The following is a 17,265-nucleotide window of genomic DNA, read 5'->3' as shown; positions in this document are numbered from 1 at the left end:
AATGGAGGACATGATCTCATCATAACACAATTGAAGATAGGATCTCATCATCTAGATATGAAATTTTCTCTTAGAGTGAGTGTATGATAACATTGAAATTTATTATGATGTCATCTTGAAAGCGGACACCATATGTAGTATATTTGAAGTAGATAAGAGCAATCAAACTCCTAGTGTTTTAAAGTTAAGATCCATACTAGAAAATTGAAAATAGAAGAAACTATAAAATTGCTTAGACTAAAGTTATTTTTGGGGTCACTTACACTACTTAGTCTCATTTAACTCTCTCATTTCATTTCAAACCGAAGAACATTTATCCCTTCTTTTTTTCGAGAAAAAAAACCAATATATACTAGCATTTGATGAATCGGGAGATCCGTACATGCGTGAAAATTGCTCACTGACGACCAAAAATTAAAAAAATTAAAAGCACATTTTTACTGGTTCTGAGTAAAATTCCAAAGCTATGTGAGGAAACGACGAATAATTCCACGGACATGGATGGGCTGATCTTCCTCCCTCACCTTGTGTTTATTCTCTTTCCTCATCTTGTGTTTGTGGCCAAGAAGACAGCTCATCCTTCTGTTATGCCTCCGTCTCTCACGCTTTCTCTGCAAAAATCCAATGGCAACCATGAGCATTGTGAACCAGCAACACTGCCATTTCACCGCCATTGCAAAAGCATTTCCTAAAGGACCAAGGCCCTCTTCTTTCAGCGGGAATCCCTTCCCTTCAAATGGCCTCCGCTTGGAGAATGAATCCCACCAGGTCTGTATATTCACCAACATAACGCTGTACTAAATTTCGAGATTTGTGTGATTTTTCAACCGGCAGAGAAAATTAATTATTATTTTTATCATGCAGTTTAAGGCCTACAGATTGTCAAGCAGTTTTAGGAGACCAGTGCGGGTCACCGCTATGTCATCTTCAGCATCACCAAAGAAGATATTAGTCATGGGTGGCACCCGTTTCATTGGAATTTACTTGTCACGCCTACTGGTGGGGGCAGGTCACGAGGTACGCTTAACTTCAATTTATTTTAATAACTAGCATACTTAAGCAGTGGATTTTTTCGCTATTGAGTTATTCTCATCTGCTGGGTGTGGATCATTTTGAAGGCTGGGTTAATTGGCTGCACTGTTTTTTTAAAGCAATTTTAGAGCTTGGTTGAAGTGATTGCAACTGGAAAATGCTTTTTCCAATGATGATTTGATCCCATTTATACTAATGCTATTGGTGAGGGAGACTGCAACTGGGAAATTTGAGAGACAGCAGCTTTCCCAGCTTTGATGGGCCACATCAACAGTATAGACACATCCCTATATACATGGAGAAAGCCCGCACTCTTGATATGGGCAATTCTGAATGCCGCAAATACCGTCACAGCTTGAGACTGTCATTGTCTTTACCCACGAACCAAGGTCCCATCCACTATGGTCATAGAACTTGTTGGACGAATTGTGACTGGCATGCTATATGGGGATGACTCTTTCATCCCGTTCGCCTTTTGGTTGAAGTCCAAGTAGAATTGATCCCGGTGGCAAGCTTGAACCAAGATAACTTCCCTACCATTCGAATAGGTCATAAGAAGGCCGCGAAAACTTTTCCAGCTTGTAAACTGCAACGTTATCAACCTTAAGTTTTAATCCAAGGCTGCATTGATCATGATAGTTATATTCATTTCACAGTTTGTTGGACTGATTACAACTGAAAAGCTTTTTACAATGAGCTTTGACACCTGACCTAGTCTAATTATTGAACACTGTCCTAAATTGTCCTGCTAAGTGTTGGACCACACCTCTGATGGATTCTGGTTCATTTGCGTTGGTCCCTAGTTCCTTGTTTTAGTGATACCATTCTTATGAACTTTTACTTCTTATAGAAACCATCTTAAGCCATTTCCATGCTTTGGACTTTGTTTTTCTTCCCGGGTTTGACCTTGGTGTTTCCGTGGAGTTTGTTTGATTTTCGCGTACTTCCAGTTTGGATGGTTGCTTTGGTCCCCCTACCTTCCTCCCCAAAATTTTATTTTAATGCATTATTCGAAGAAGAGGTGTCTCCCCCCAAAAATCCTCTCCCCAGTAGGGGTACATTTCCAAGACTTGGGGACTCCGAGAAACATCCTCTCACACCACCACCACCTTTTCCACATCCAATGGGGATGCTGTCGAGTTACTTGCTATATGGCACTTGCCATGACATAGTGATGAACTTTTAACTTCATAAAAACTAGTATACATTTAATAGAACACTAAAAGAGATGTTATATTACAAAAATTGCCTTAAATATTTCATTTCACCTCAATTTATATATCAGTGCTGCTCTGTGTTGTTAAATTTAGGCTCTGGGTCCCCCAATCCCCAAAATCTGTCCCTCCAACCCCGTGTCCCCCCATCAGGAAACTCCAAACTATGTTTTAATGTGAAAACCTTATCTTAGTGCTGTCTTTGTGTAAATGCAGGAAATCTTTATAGTGAAGTCTGGGGTCATGTCACTTCCTGGGGTCGTGTCACAACAAGCCATAGAATCCTAGATAGAGATAAGGACTCAGAGCTGGGGCTCTAAGTCTGCACTATGGGAGACTATTAGGAGAAACCCTTTTTAGGCCATGTCGAGTTAGCTTGGTGACATAGGAAAACTTTTATCTGGCTTACTCTGGAAGGCCAAGTTTCACTAGATGTTTTTTAGGGGGACACCACGTTGTGTGGTCAAACAAAGTCAAGCACAAGAATCTTGATCAACAAGTCACATTTGGCCAATTGAAACCAAAATAAAGAATCTTTGGGTAGATTCAAGATTGCTCAGGGTTATCAGACTGCACTTGCTCACAAAGCAGCAAGAAAATAAAAGTAAACGAGACATATGTTCCACTGGCCAATAAAATACAACGAGATGCAAAACGAAAAGTCAGTACAGAAGTACAGATTGGAAGGAAGATACAAAAAGGAACCTGCTACTGAAATCTGAGCCTAAAAATGCTGGACTAGTGTGCTAAGCACCACAATATTGGAGGTGCTTCTGTCAGCTGAAGCTTTGGATCTTGGATTGGGATGGTCTGTAGGTGATTTGTTTAGCCGCATTAAATATTTATTTGGGCCCATTTGTAAAGTTGTATGTAACATTGGTATTTGTGAATTGCACATGGGCAAAATATATAAGTTTTAGAAAACTTAGTACAAAAAAGTAAATGTGAGGTCAATGGTTTTGAAGGACATGGTTTTACTTGACTTGAATGTCTATTGATTTGCTCCTGATTGAGCATTGTAAACTGTATAGAGTGAGTGCTGGGTTTAAAGGTTGAAGAGATTAAATGATTTATTGTCATGATATCTTGGCATTTTTGTACTTGCATTGAGTGCATTATGCATTGGTCTTTGTGAGAGTACATTGTTGCATATGTGAAATCATTTTGTTAGTTCTTTTGGGTTAATGACTCATGTCCCCAGATTTGCATTGTTCATTGTATTCATATGAGAACCTGTATGGCTTGTTGCCTTGTGGCATTATGAAGGAGTTGATTTGGGCCATCTGCATCATGTGAATTCTGCATTTGCAGTCCATATTTTTGTGTTGACTGTACCTTGCATAGTGGGTGTAACAGAGTTCATAACATAAATCTTGCATCATGATAGCATTGTGTTAGTTTATTCTAGTGCCTCCATTGTGTTATCCTTGTTAAGTGTGGGGATATCATTGTATCATATTCTGAGTTGTAGTGTGACTGAATACATGGCCCTTGTATGAAAGAGGCCAAAGTATCCACTGTGAAGTAAACAATGGATATTTATTGTAAAAAAAGAGAAAACTAGTCAAAATTATCTATCTAGATAGAGAATTTAAGAAAAATATCATTCCGATGTACATACAGCGCTCTCTATGTTATAAGAATGAAAACAGAGCATCTTAAGGTATCTATATAATACAAAATGGAAACTAATGTTACACTGTCAAAATCTTTGCAGTACATAGACCCTCCAAGTCCAATAATTGATTGGTCTAACGATGAGATGAAAATCTAACAACATAAATATTAAAAGCTATTGAAAATATCTAAAGAAAAGTACAACTGAGAACAATACACCACAAAGCATGGTATTTATCTAATGGAATCTAAATTTCACATCAAGAGTAACCAACTCTTTCAACCAGCATCTCCATTTTCATAGAAGACATCTATTAAAAAATGATTAAAAGATAATACATCAAAGAACTAATAGAATTCAGCATGGTTTTTTGCCTAATGAAACATGAATTTCAAGGATAACCAAATTCTGTTTTGTTAGTATCTTCATTTTTGTAGCAGGCATCAAAGCAAAAAGAAGCTACAACTTACAGACATAAAAAAATTAATCCACATAAATGCAAATAATAGTGGTAATTTTCCTATGAATCCAACCCATGTGAGTACTGCACACAATTGGACATGTAGTACACTTTATGTAATAAGAATATCTAACCAATGTAAATATCTAAGAGAAAAACATAAAAAATTGCAAAATTTACCCTTTTGGTGTGGGTTCTTGCCGAAACTGATGGATCCATGTCGGAGCTCCAGACTCCGAACCCAAGCCAGACTGAGCAGGGGCCCAGGCCAAACCTTCCTTCTTTCTCATTCTAGCTGTGAGGACTAGCTATAAAAACAACTATTTAAGGCAAGGTCAGTTTAGTCATTTGGATATAGATTTATCATCATTATTGTAAACACGTTCTTAGCAAACCAATGCCTAGTTATTGAATGTGAAAACTTTTCAAAAATCATGAGTGATGTAGTGGATTGTTTTGTGGATGGATGATTTATTTTTTTAATTTGATGTCTTTAATTTTTGGATATGGTTTAGAGTGAAAACACAGTTAGTTGTGGGATCTTGCAACACACTTTAGTTGACTTGCTTTGACTAAGGTCTTCAACTAGTTGTCATTAGAGCTAGTCGGATCCAAGTTGAATGTCATCTAGGATGAATCTACTAGATTGATTGGATGCTTGTGTAATTTCGGCGAGGTAAGATTTTCAACACAACCCCCCCCTCCCCCCACACACACGCACTCACTTCCATCAATCTTTGACTTTGTTACCAATAGTCAAGGCACCTATCTCAAGTAGGCAACCTGATAAAATTTTGGAAACATCTTTAGCTGTAGATTAACTTTGGGTGTTCATCTCATGGTGCATGTATTCTTGGGAGACTCTAATTGATATATCCATAGAAAGCCATCTAAAAGAATATCATTAAACTTTAACCTTGAATTCTTTGAGTGTTCCATTTGCTATTTGCAATCCGGATATCTTGGGTTTGCAAGTCCAGTTAGCTAACATGAGGGGTAATTACCATTAATAATATGTCTGTCCTCATGAAAGGTTTTAACTAACGTGGGAATTACCTTGTTCCTTTTCGTTCTCATAATTTTCTGATAGGATCTTGGGTAGGCCTCGGTTTTGCAGAGCTAGACGTGCAGAGAGTAGCTCTCATCAAGGACATAGATGTGATGTCCCCTATTAAGTATTTTCAAAATATTGTGATTTTTAATGAATTCTAAATTTTCTGACTTTTGAGTAATTAAATCAGAATGGTGTTCTACTGTTTCTAAGAAATTAGCTCAAACCCCAATAGAATGTTGCAATGACGGGCAACTTCAGAAAGACACAAACACATGCTATATCTGAGCTGGAATAAGCATGAAAACATCAACACTAACTGGTGTATTAAATCTGATTACAAGACTTGACTGGGAATGAATGACAGGAACACAAGTGCATTAGATCAGAATCAAAATGAATATAGAAATCTCTAACACTGTTCATAAAGAATCCGATTATGAAGCTTTGGAACATTAGAAAAGCTATAAATAAACCTGTTTGAATTCTGGATGATTTCACTTCCCAAAATGATCAAGATGTCTTCCACGAGGGGATAGCACTGTACAGCTGTACCTTACCTGTAAGGAGTAGCAGCAGCTGTAAAGGAGGTAAAACAGCCTCCAAACAAATAATCTCTCCTCCAAAACCTGCCATACAATTTTGATCGAACTCTCCAATATAGTGGCCTCCCAAAATGATGCTGAGTCAAGAATTGCTGATATAATGATATAAAACTGTAGCAACATCCTAGAAGCAATACACAATCTTCAGAATGCTGCAACCTTCATCCAATCATTGCTGTGACTGTATAGAAGCAGCAGAACACCCTCCAAAGGATGACATCTTTAACAAATCGATCTAGCGACTTTGCAGCAAGCTGGAAAGTGTCTTCAAGTTCTAAACAAATCAGTAAAAGCATGATCCTTGGATTGAATCACAAAAAATGGGAAAGGTCTTTGTCCTTATCCCAGTGTGGAATATTAGAGGGTTTTCATCCTCTCAAACCTTGAGGAAACCAAGGTGTTTGTCCTTGGTTGCCCAAGATCACTCAAATATAAAAATTGAATGCAAAAGGATAACTTGAATAATTCCCCAATGAGATAGATACCTCCTCGATATAACTTTTAAAATTGGGCCCTTGGGTCCTAAACTCTTTTCTGAGTAATTAATAATGATTTTGAATTTTTTAAGGACTAAAAATCCTCTTAGTTTAATATTATTGTCTAATAACACCTTTTACTTCAATTGTAATAAAATTATTATGTTTTTCTAAACTAAATAGTATTATTGATTATTTTAGTTCAAAAATTGGACACGTCTGTTCATCCTTCCTAGAATTGCTTGCCCATGAACAATAGAAAACCCAAAAGATGAATCATGTTGTAATGCCCATAAAGTCCAGATCTTGTTCCTTTTAAATGAAATAACCCCTACCAAATATCACCAAGCAATCTAGGACACTCAGATACCTCTGTGCTGACACTATGAATCATGCTATAGCATCTAGATCTTGCTCCTTTTATGTGGGATAACTTGGATCATTTGATACGAGTAGGACATCTCCCAGTTTCCATCCTCTTTAATGGTTGTAGGTAATCTTTACAACTTAGGAAGCAATTATCATGTTTCTGTTGTACTTCTAGGGTTCTTCCCATGTGATGGGGACACTGGGACACTCATTTGAGCTTAATGATCCAGCTTGTAAGATCCTCTGACCTCAATGAGATTGCAATGTAGACTTTCCAATAAGAGTTTAAATCACATTGTGTAAGGGCTCAAAATAATTATGACCAATCAGAATTCACCTGAAATCCTACCCAATTAAGTACCATGGTGGCTGAAATGATGATTCGCTTCTGTGGAAACCCTTTTTCAACTTCTTTGATCAAGGATATTCCTTTGAATTGGGCTAGCATGCAGTTCTTCATGACTGGTAACATTTTCCTTCTTATGATTAGAATTCCCTGCAAAATTAATTGTATCTAAGTGGTGTGGAGGCTGATAATGATTATGGTAGCAGCATTGGGGATGAAAGTTTTGTACATGGCTGTCCCAAGTATGTTCCTGCCTTTCTTGGGTGGTAGGAGGTCATTAATACTTGCCCTTTTCCATCCTTTTGGGTAAATCTTTGCACAGAATTCTAAGTTTAATGCTACTTCACCATGCTTACACTGCACCACTCTGATTTTTGTGTGAACTTGTTTTGTCTCCATGTGATGCCCATGATTTCCCTAATAGGATAACTAGCTTGACACATAGCTCCCTTCACCTTAATCTTCTCCTCAGCAATGAGCTTCTCAAACAAGTAATAAGTATAACCAATGCATGCCACGGACTACGCTCTCCTCTTTTCTATTACTACTATAATAATTACCTTGTACTTATCATGATATCCCAAGGTGTACCTTTTGACAAATGTTATGTATCTGAGTTGGAAAATGGCCGTGACAGTCATATATTTTCTGGTTTATTAGCACTTGGTGACTTCAATGGGCAAGGACTCCTATACTCAGCATTAAAGAAATAGAGTTTTTAGACACCAGGAGGTCTACGACTGCTAATGACAGTTGTCATCAGTTCAAAATATGAAATTATCAAAATATTCCATATAACTGTCATACCATAGCTGCAAATTTAAATTCTCTTGCTCAGCATTAGAATGTAAGGGCCAAAAATCTTCCTGTATCAAGAGAAAATGCCTCAATCTCGATAATAGGCTGGAATTCCTCCAATATAAGATTAAGATTCTCCATTAGAGGTTATGATTGAGGAATTCTTTTTCCAAATGCTGGAATTCCTGCTAGGTGCAGCAATCATGTGTTACTTGAAGTTTCTTCCAAAACAGTGATATGTAGGTTGGAATAATGATACATGATAACCCCAATAGATGAAACCTCCTACACACAATATTAAGCAAAGAGATCTTGTCAAACCGACAGGTCTATGGCTGCTCATGCTGGATTAACATCAGTCCAAACCCATGGGATCAGTAAAATAAGCAGTTGGAACATAGTACAATAGCTATAACGATGAATTGACTTGATTGGAATAAACAATGTTGAAGCTAGAACCCATCACATGATGACAGAAAATGCTCTAACAACAATAATATATTGAGAATTCCTCCACCATTTGCTGCCCGTGATACCTTTAGCTTGTCTTCTGCATCAATCTTCTGACAGTCCACACAGATGTAATTTGAATTCTAAATCGTTTCACTTCCCAAAATGATCAAGAAGTCCTCCATAATGTGATATCACTATATGACTGCCTTGCGAGGGATATGACAGCTGGAAAGTATGTAAAATGGCTTCTAAACAAATAAGCTTGGTCTTCAAAACCTGCATTAGAATTTTAGATCCGACTTTTCAGTGCAGTGGCCTTCCAAAATGTTGTGTGATCTAAAGAATGCCGATCTGGTAATAAAACATTGTAGCAGCAATATCCAAAATCTATAACCTTTTAAAGGATGAAATCTTTAACAAATCAGTAGTGACATTTTAGCAAAATGGAAAGTGATTTCAACTTCTCAACAAGTAAGCACAAGCATTATCCCCATATGGTATCTTCCCATTGAGAAACAAGGTTTTTCATCCTTGATCCCAAATGTGGAGTTCAAGAGAGTTCTTGTCCTCTCAAACCCTAAGGAAACCAAGGGCTTTCAGCTTTGGATGTCCTAGATCGAATGAACTGTTCAAATCTGAAAATTGGATGCAAATTCACAACTTCAATGAATGATAGGTGCCTTCTTGAGATACTTTTTCGAATAGGGTCCATGGGTCTAATTTCCTTTCCAAATATTAAAAAATAATATTTAATTTTAATTTAAAAATATTTTAATATAGTACTAGTGACTTTGAGTGGTTTTCATGCCAAAATATTAATGTTATCCGGTTTATTGCCAAGGCAGTGTCTAAAATGACTAGGGGTTTGTGATGCGGCAAGGTTTGTGTGGTAGTGGCATCCTCAAGCTAACCTTGTAATAAATGTACACACTTAGTTTCCTTTGGTGGTAATTCGATAGCCATCGATTTATTTTGGATATCTTAAAAGGAAGACGAATGGATCTGAAATGATTTCATGTCTCATTAACTAATGGATTTTGGGTCAAAATTTTTCTTTGGGTGCAAATTTAATGCCTGTCTGACTCCAATTGAGGACAAATGCAAATCTTTTTGCAACTAGATTAATTCTCAATTCCGGCTCTATTTGTTCTAAGATACCTCCAAGATGTTTTATGGGGCTCATGGTAGCATTGAATGATGTGATAACCGTGAAGTTTGAAGTCTGGCGAACTTAAAGAAAAATTTAAAAAGTTGCTTTAATTTGCCATGAAATTGCAAGGAAAATAACTTTAATTTTTTAATTAAAATACAATTCTAAATAAAGTGGTGGGTTCTTATTGTTGTAAAGTATAGACGTAAAACTTTTGTGTTTGTTCATATTGTTGAGACTTGAGCTTATAGTGAGTTTGGCATTGGCGTGGATTAATGGAAGCATGGATGGGTAATAGATGCATGAAGCGAGACTACTGTATTTTGGGTTTGTGGATGTTGGATTCTCATTCATTTATAATGTGAGCTTGGCATTGAGGTTAGTGTTGAGACTATTTCTTATTTTTGTTCTGCATAATTTGTCTTGAGGCTAAGCTTTTGTCTTTATTTTATTTTTTGATTTATAAAATTTAATACATCAACTTTTTAAAAAGTAATAATGTAAACATATTTATTTTATTTTTTCAGTTATTAGTACATATATTACAGTTTCATTGTTTAAATTATATCATAGTTATTAGGATATGCATCTCTGACCCCCAGAGTGTGTCTCAAAGATTGAGACACCTCTCTGGTACTAAAGATGTCCTGAAAGACACAAAAGTAGGAAAACCAGAGAATAGAATCTCGGTGACTCCTCCCATTTTCTGTGGAAAATGAGGCATCTCCTACTTGTAGAAGAATAAAATGTGGCAATGAAAACCGTAAAAAGGTTTATTGTTGTTTTGATGCCAAAAAACTAAAAAGATCAATTTTCATCTGTGAGGGATGCATGTTATTTTTTCTTGAGCATTTAATTTTACTTGCCATCATATGGTCTCTTTCAATAGGCTCGCAACGTCTTTTAGGGCAGGTCATCTGGATTTATTAAATTATATTAAAAATGACATCTCCAAGTACCCCTTGTCTCCTATTTCGAAGAGTCATATCAGTACTGATACCAGTCTCTTGTACCAGTGGCAACTTCAGTCTCTTGGTAACTATGGCAATTATTTATATTTCATATATTTTAAGTTTTTAACAAAATATTCAAATTAATAGAATATAATTCTATTTTTAATTTCTAAATTCAAATTTAGTATTGTTAAAATATTGAAATCAGATTTATATAATCTGAATTCAATCACAAATTTGTTTGGTAAATATTAATTTTTGTCAACTTGATCACAATCTTAGCTTTATTGAACATGAATCTTGTCACATAGGCAATGACTATTAACCTTTGAGTAGCTTCAATTCAGTGGCTTCAAGGTGGCGACTGTGGGTTAATACCTGAAAATTTAAGGATTGACTTGATGGTTCTGCCATGTTTATGAGATATTTGACAAGGTGGAAAGGATCATGCCATGTGGCAAATCTGGCGAGTCATTGGCATTTTGAAAGGTACTAAAGGGACATGCCTATGTTCTTCCTCGTGCATTATGAGGAGAGGCATTGTGCATTGCATGCCATTAGTTCTCCTCATGCGTGACCTCAACCATTGTTTTTCGGGGGAGTTTTTATTGTTCACGCCATTTCTCTGATAGTTCTTGGGAGGACTACTTTTTCTTTGTGTCTTTACCTGTAGGTATCAACTACATGCAGCAAGTTTGGAAGCTGATTTTATGGGTAAGCTTGATATGAATAAGGAATGGTGCTCCTGCTGTTAAGAGGAAGTCTGTTCAAATGAATGCCAAGGGATATTGGGGGATTGAAGTCTGAGTTGGATGAGTCATACCATTATTTGACCAATGCCTGGAAGTCATGGTTACACCTTGGAAATAGATGCTCTTCTAAGTGACATTTCAGCAACCCAAGTCATTTCCCCAAGAATGCAAGCAATAACCAAACATGCAGCATGTTAGGATGATCAAATTGATGGATTTATTATATTTCATGTTTGTTGCAGTCATTTATGGTAGTATAGTGTTGACTCTTTCGATTCACCATTCTGAGTGCCATACTGGGATTAATTATGATTGAAATAAGCTGTAGGTCAGGGATCTCCACACTTGAGATATGCAACAGGAGGACACTATCCGTTCACCCATTGAATGAGCATAGCTTTCATTGCTATTAATATTAGTTTCCTGCTCGTGGGTTTTGGACCCTTTCTATTTTTTGGCCTCTTGTCTCAGGGCTGATCTCTTTGGCTTCTTTTGCAAGTGGGTGTCTCTTGTATGGACTGGTGTCCATGCTGCATATTATAGTTTGACAGTGTAAAGAGTTTTTTGCTTGTAAATCTGTGAAGGGTAAATAATCAGGAAATCTCGCAATAGAAAGTTCTCCATGGTTAACATTGTATCTTTGGGAGTTGACTATTTTGGCACTAATAAGATTACATTTGCTGATATCTTGTCTGGTCTATGTTAGCTTTTGGTATTAGGAGCATGTCCCTGATAACTGAATATAAAAATCTTTTTAGACTAATATGAGGAATATAAGGGATTGACTTATGGATGGTTAAGTAATTTCTTTATATCTGATGTCTCTTTTATTCTTGGGTATGGATCAGAGTCAAAACTCAGTTAGTCTGGTGGGATTTCTATGACATGCTTTTGTTCACCAGCCCTAGTTAAATTGAAGACACAACTATTTGCATTTAGAGTTGATTGAATACCTGGTTGAATGCTGTCTACAGGGAATCTGCAGCTGACTAAATGGATTCTTGGGTAGAATCCATGAGGTGGGACTTACACAGTTGCAACACTTCCTTGCACAGCCTGTTAGCCTTTGACTGTGTCACCAGTGATCAGGGCAAAAGTTTCAAGCAGACAAATTGATGAAAATGATAAAATACTTAAACATCTTTAGTAGTAGATCAGTTTTAGATGTTCTTAGAATGCAAGTGCTCCTGGGAGATTATATTTCATGTCCGCAGAGAGCCATCCCAGAGAATATCACTAGATTCACCACAGTTGAACCTAGCTTCCTTTGAGTGTCCTATCTGCTGTTTGAAGATCCCAGGTCTGCAAGTATGAGGACAGTTTGGCACAAATAAGTGGGTTATAAGCTTGAAAGGGTGTAGCTAAGCCGTGTTACCTTGTTCCTTCCTACTTTTCTTTTATTGTCCTGTTGCATCTCAAAAAAGCACCCTTGGATTTGCAGAGCCAGAAGTGTGGAAAGTTACCTGCTCTTGTCAAGGACTCAGATGCATCTGTACCTTGAGCATGAACCTTGTCTGATGTACTAATTTGGCATTCCCGGGGAATCACACGTCGATGATCTTCTACAGTCAGAGAATTATCTTTGAGCACCAGTACTAAGAACATAGAGTCTATTCTCATGAGTTCCGTACATGATCCATTTTTTTGGCCTCTTCGCTATATATTCCTTACAAAGTCAAAAATTAATTTTCTACATTGAGAGGTTCAAGGTTTCTAAATTTTTGGACTGAAATGCTACTGACATTTGACATTTGTGTCCTGAGGTGACATTTGTTGTTTTCTTCATTGACAGGTAACTTTATTTACTCGTGGCAAAGCCCCGATCTCACAACAGCTTGAAGAGGAGTCAGATCAAGAGTATGCCGAATTTTCTTCAAAAGTATGACTGTGAATTTAGCTGCTTTGTGCCTCTTCTTTTTGATGGCTTAGAGATAATTGTATTGGTAAAAAGTAATGATAGCAATTCATAGAAATAGATTATCGTTTTCGCTTTAAACAATACTGCTCTATTAGTTGCTCATAAGAGTGTGTGCTCTATCTTTGTTTAGGTGTTGCACATTAAAGGAGACCGTCAGGACTTTGAATTTGTAAAGACCAAGCTTTCAGGGTCTGGTTTTGAGGTTGTTTATGATATAAATGGTAAGTGCTTCCACTAAATAGATTGCGATTCTTTATTTAGGTTTATTTGTTCCTTAATGTTATGTTTGTGTGAAGTTTTTTTTCAAACTAATTGATTATATTAACCGAGTTAACTGTATGTGGAACCGAAGATCACATGTAACTAGGCAGAGTGAAGTGTGTAACCCACTTATATATAAGCAAATTTATCAAGTTGGTAGTCATTATTTAATATTTGGTATTATGCTTTTGAAGACTTTTCAAAGATTTATCTGTAATTTGCTCTGAAATTCAGTATCCTTTTTATTGTTGATTTTAAGAAAGTGTTCTGCTAATGACCATTCTCTTAATGTTACTATAAAAGCAGAAAACTCTTTTGTTGATGACTAGTGAAACAAAAGTGTCTGAAATAGAAATTTGATTTTTTCTTAAACATTAGCCTGGCAGTTTCTGGCGTTGATTATCTTAAATAGATTGTATTAAGGAACAGATTCCTCTAAATAAGTGTATTTTGGAATTTTCATTGAACAGGAAGAGAGGCAGTTGAAGCTGAACCTATCTTGGATGCTTTGCCAAACCTGGAACAGTATGTATATTTTATCATGCTTCAAGTTTCAAGATCTTCTTTCTGTATGCAGCGAGTATATCATTGCATGATCTAGCAATGCCTCATCATCCACTTTTCTTCTCTATAGGTACATTTATTGCTCTTCTGCTGGTGTTTATCTCAAATCTGATATGCTCCCACATTTTGAGGTGATTCACGAAGTAGACATTTCCTTCCAATTTCTGTAACCTGAGTTGTTTGGTTAGAAGGGTTTTGAATAACTCAACATTATGTATCTTAGAGCAAGAGAATTTGTTTCAGGATAAAATGCATAAATGCAATACTTATTATCAAATCTTAACAATTATTCTTGTATATATGTAATTTTTCCTGGAGCCATTTTCTTATCAACATTATGGATTGCAGAAGCCTGAGGTCTCTAATAGCAATAGAATTTTTGCCATTTGTGAATGTTCTCTACAGATTGATGCAGTTGACCCTAAAAGCAGACACAAGGGAAAACTTGATACAGAGAATTTGTTTTCCAAAAGAGGTATCAATTGGACATCATTACGACCAGTTTATATTTATGGACCACTCAATTATAATCCTGTTGAGGAATGGTTCTTCCACCGCCTAAAGGCTGGGCGACCAATCCCAGTTCCAAATTCTGGTCTTCAAATCAGTCAACTAGGCCATGTTAAGGTCTGCAATTGTTGGCCATTACTGCTTTGTTTATTTCGGCATATATCTCAATATGTTCTTTAGTTTAAATTGAATTGCATGATCTTTTATTGTTAAATAAATTAGTTTTTTTCTTTTGCTTTAGGATTTAGCCAGAGCTTTCTTGATGGTTCTTGGGAATCAGAAAGCTTATAAGCAAGTCTACAATATTTCTGGATCTAAATATGTCACCTTTGATGGTTTAGTCAAAGCATGTGCAAAGGTAACTAGTGATGTGCTTCATTAGTATCATCCATTAAGTATCAAGTTGAGAGCAATTGGTTGAGAATATATGCATTGGTTTGGCATTTTTGTGTGATTATTCCTTTTTTCAGGCTGCTGGTTTTCCTGAACCTGAGATCATCCATTTCAACCCAAAGGAATTTGACTTTGGAAAGAAAAAGTCTTTCCCTCTTCGAGATCAGGTCAGTTTACAGTTCAATTAGTTGACATTACACAATCGGCCTGTCAATAATGGGTCATTCCTACATTGAAAAGAATTGCAAACCATGGGTGACTTATAAGGCATTTTATGTTCCCAATGCTTTGACAATGGGAAAAGAACTTAGAAGGTGAAATGCTTGCATGCTAAGTGGGTCCCCTTATCTGAGAAAAAAATGTGGGAATCAACTCTACAAGTTTAAATCCAAATTCAACACATTATCATTGAACCCAAATAACCAATGTTTCTTGGTTTTCTGATTTCCAATCTCAGGATTAATGTCAATCTTATTATTATTGGACTAATACAACTTTTCATGTGTAGCATTTCTTTGCATCCATAGAGAAAGCCCAAAGAGATCTTGGTTGGAAGCCAGAGTTTGGTCTTGTGGAAGGTCTTGCTGATTCCTACAATCTGGATTTTGGAAGAGGCAAATTCCGAAAGGAGCCGGACTTTTCAGTGGATGATATGATTCTGAATAAAACTCTTGTACTCCAAAGTTAGTCCGTTTGTAGTTAAAGCAACATATAGAGCAGGAGTGTTTCTATTCATAGCTTCATTGCTAATCACAAGAGAAATAGCCAGGAGAGAAATGATTCTTGAATGTCAGTGTATCAATGATCAGATTTTCAGAGGTTTGTATCAGAATGATATTCATATTTTAAAAGGCAATACCATTTAATCTCATAGTAACAAATCGAATGAAGTCCCTGCAATAATTCTTGCATAATAAACGACCATGCTCCTTTTAGTGACTTCTGTTAGCTTCAAGTTTTATGGATGCAATTTCAGTTTCCTTTTGTGTATAGGAAACATGAGTGATTGGTATATCTTAGTCTTGACACAGTTACAGATAAAAATCTTAAGCAGCATTTGCCCTCAAAAAATGTTCAGGTCATCATGAATTGAGGATGTTGCAGTTGGCAGAATCACCAAGGTCTGAAAATCTTAGTTTAAACCTCCAAATTTTAGTTAACTGCAGAGCTCATGCAAGATCTCTGCTAGGTATTGTAATTTCATCTTGCTTTATCTCTGTTATAGATTTCCTTGGCATTCCTCTAGTGTAATTTATTTTGTTTTCTTTCCGACAAATGTTGGGAGCCTTAAGCTTGCTGTATCGTTGAAGTATGTCCCTATTAGGGTTTCGTATGCATATATGCTCTGTCCTGTCTTGCCTTATTGGTAGATTGCTTTTCTCTGAGGATATTATAGGATATCCTAGCATTAAAAACTAACATTTACATTGCAGTTTGGGAAAATTTCTTTTTGAGTATTGGCCCATAAGTAGATGTGCTCTTTGCTTCTAATGTTATATATTTTGTTTGCAAATGGTATGAAAAATTAGTTTGATAGCTTATTTTGGTGGCCAAATCTCGTTCGACAATAATTCCCCATTTGGGTTAAATTTGCTTTGGAGTTGTGGGACGAAAGTTTGATAATATGCGTGATAAGCGGAGGCTTTTTATCAATTAATTGTGTTGGAATCTCACCATATGTTAGTGCTAATGTAAAATCATGTTGTCAATTTATGTGGAAATATTGGCCGCTCTACCTTGGTGTACCTATCATTTTATCTATTAGATTAGGATATCTTAATGTTTCTATCACATTATAGTCATTTTGAGATTAATTGTGAAAAACTCTCGGGTCATTACATTTGTCATAATCAAAGTTGTACAAAGTTGTATGGACATGGATACAGATACAATATTGAAAAGAAGATATAACTATATTTAAAACAATTTTCTAAGTTATTATATGAGTCCAAACCTAGCTTATGGAATCATAAGAGTATGATTCAAACCTTTAAACATATAAGTACTGTGCGTTAGTGGCAACTCAAATTAATAGTAAACCAAAAATTAGGTTACTTATGATTAGAAGAACCCTAGTACATAACACCAAGATCAATAAGATTTCATTCACTTTAGCACCAAAAGAAGAATATGAACCAAACCTAAAAACAAATATATGATACCCCTTGCACTAGTAGCCTTAATAGGATATGATGATTATGATCAGACTAAATTGATCTCATCACTTAGCAAAATAATTGAGAAGAACAAAAAGGTGAAGAGTCTGTTGAGTTCACTAATGGAAGTGACTAATAGACTACAAAACATGATATCTATATAGATGATCGAGGCATATACACAAG

General features: G+C 36.2%; 1 protein-coding gene across 1 annotated transcript; it reads left to right on the top strand.

The window, feature by feature from the left end:
* Positions 1-299: 299 nt before the first annotated feature.
* CRB (chloroplast RNA binding protein) lies at positions 300-15,804 on the top strand. The gene is made up of 10 exons (XM_089800349.1): positions 300-768; positions 865-1,017; positions 13,070-13,156; positions 13,326-13,416; positions 13,927-13,981; positions 14,091-14,151; positions 14,426-14,647; positions 14,772-14,888; positions 15,001-15,090; positions 15,432-15,804. Exons 1-10 carry the CDS (start codon positions 625-627, stop codon positions 15,609-15,611), a joined length of 1,200 nt encoding a protein of 399 aa, XP_089656475.1. The 5' UTR covers positions 300-624; the 3' UTR covers positions 15,612-15,804.
* The last annotated feature ends 1,461 nt before the right edge of the window (positions 15,805-17,265 follow it).

The sequence above is a fragment of the Cupressus sempervirens genome, chromosome 9 (genome assembly GCF_028749045.1).
Source record: "Cupressus sempervirens isolate cs-2001-9-10 chromosome 9, ASM2874904v1, whole genome shotgun sequence".
Classification (NCBI taxonomy): domain Eukaryota; kingdom Viridiplantae; phylum Streptophyta; class Pinopsida; order Cupressales; family Cupressaceae; genus Cupressus; species Cupressus sempervirens.
The sequence above is the reverse complement of the archived record's forward strand: the minus strand, read 5'-3'. Positions and strand labels throughout refer to the sequence as shown.

What these genes read in the sequence shown, in the direction of transcription:
- CRB (XM_089800349.1), top strand. Translation starts at nt 625, where the DNA reads ATGGCAACCATGAGCATTGTGAACCAGCAACACTGCCATTTCACCGCC. An exon ending in TGGAGAATGAATCCCACCAG is followed by an intron (nt 769 to 864) that starts GTCTGTATATTC and finishes TTTATCATGCAG; the next exon opens with TTTAAGGCCTACAGATTGTC. An exon ending in ATGCCGAATTTTCTTCAAAA is followed by an intron (nt 13,157 to 13,325) that starts GTATGACTGTGA and finishes ATCTTTGTTTAG; the next exon opens with GTGTTGCACATTAAAGGAGA.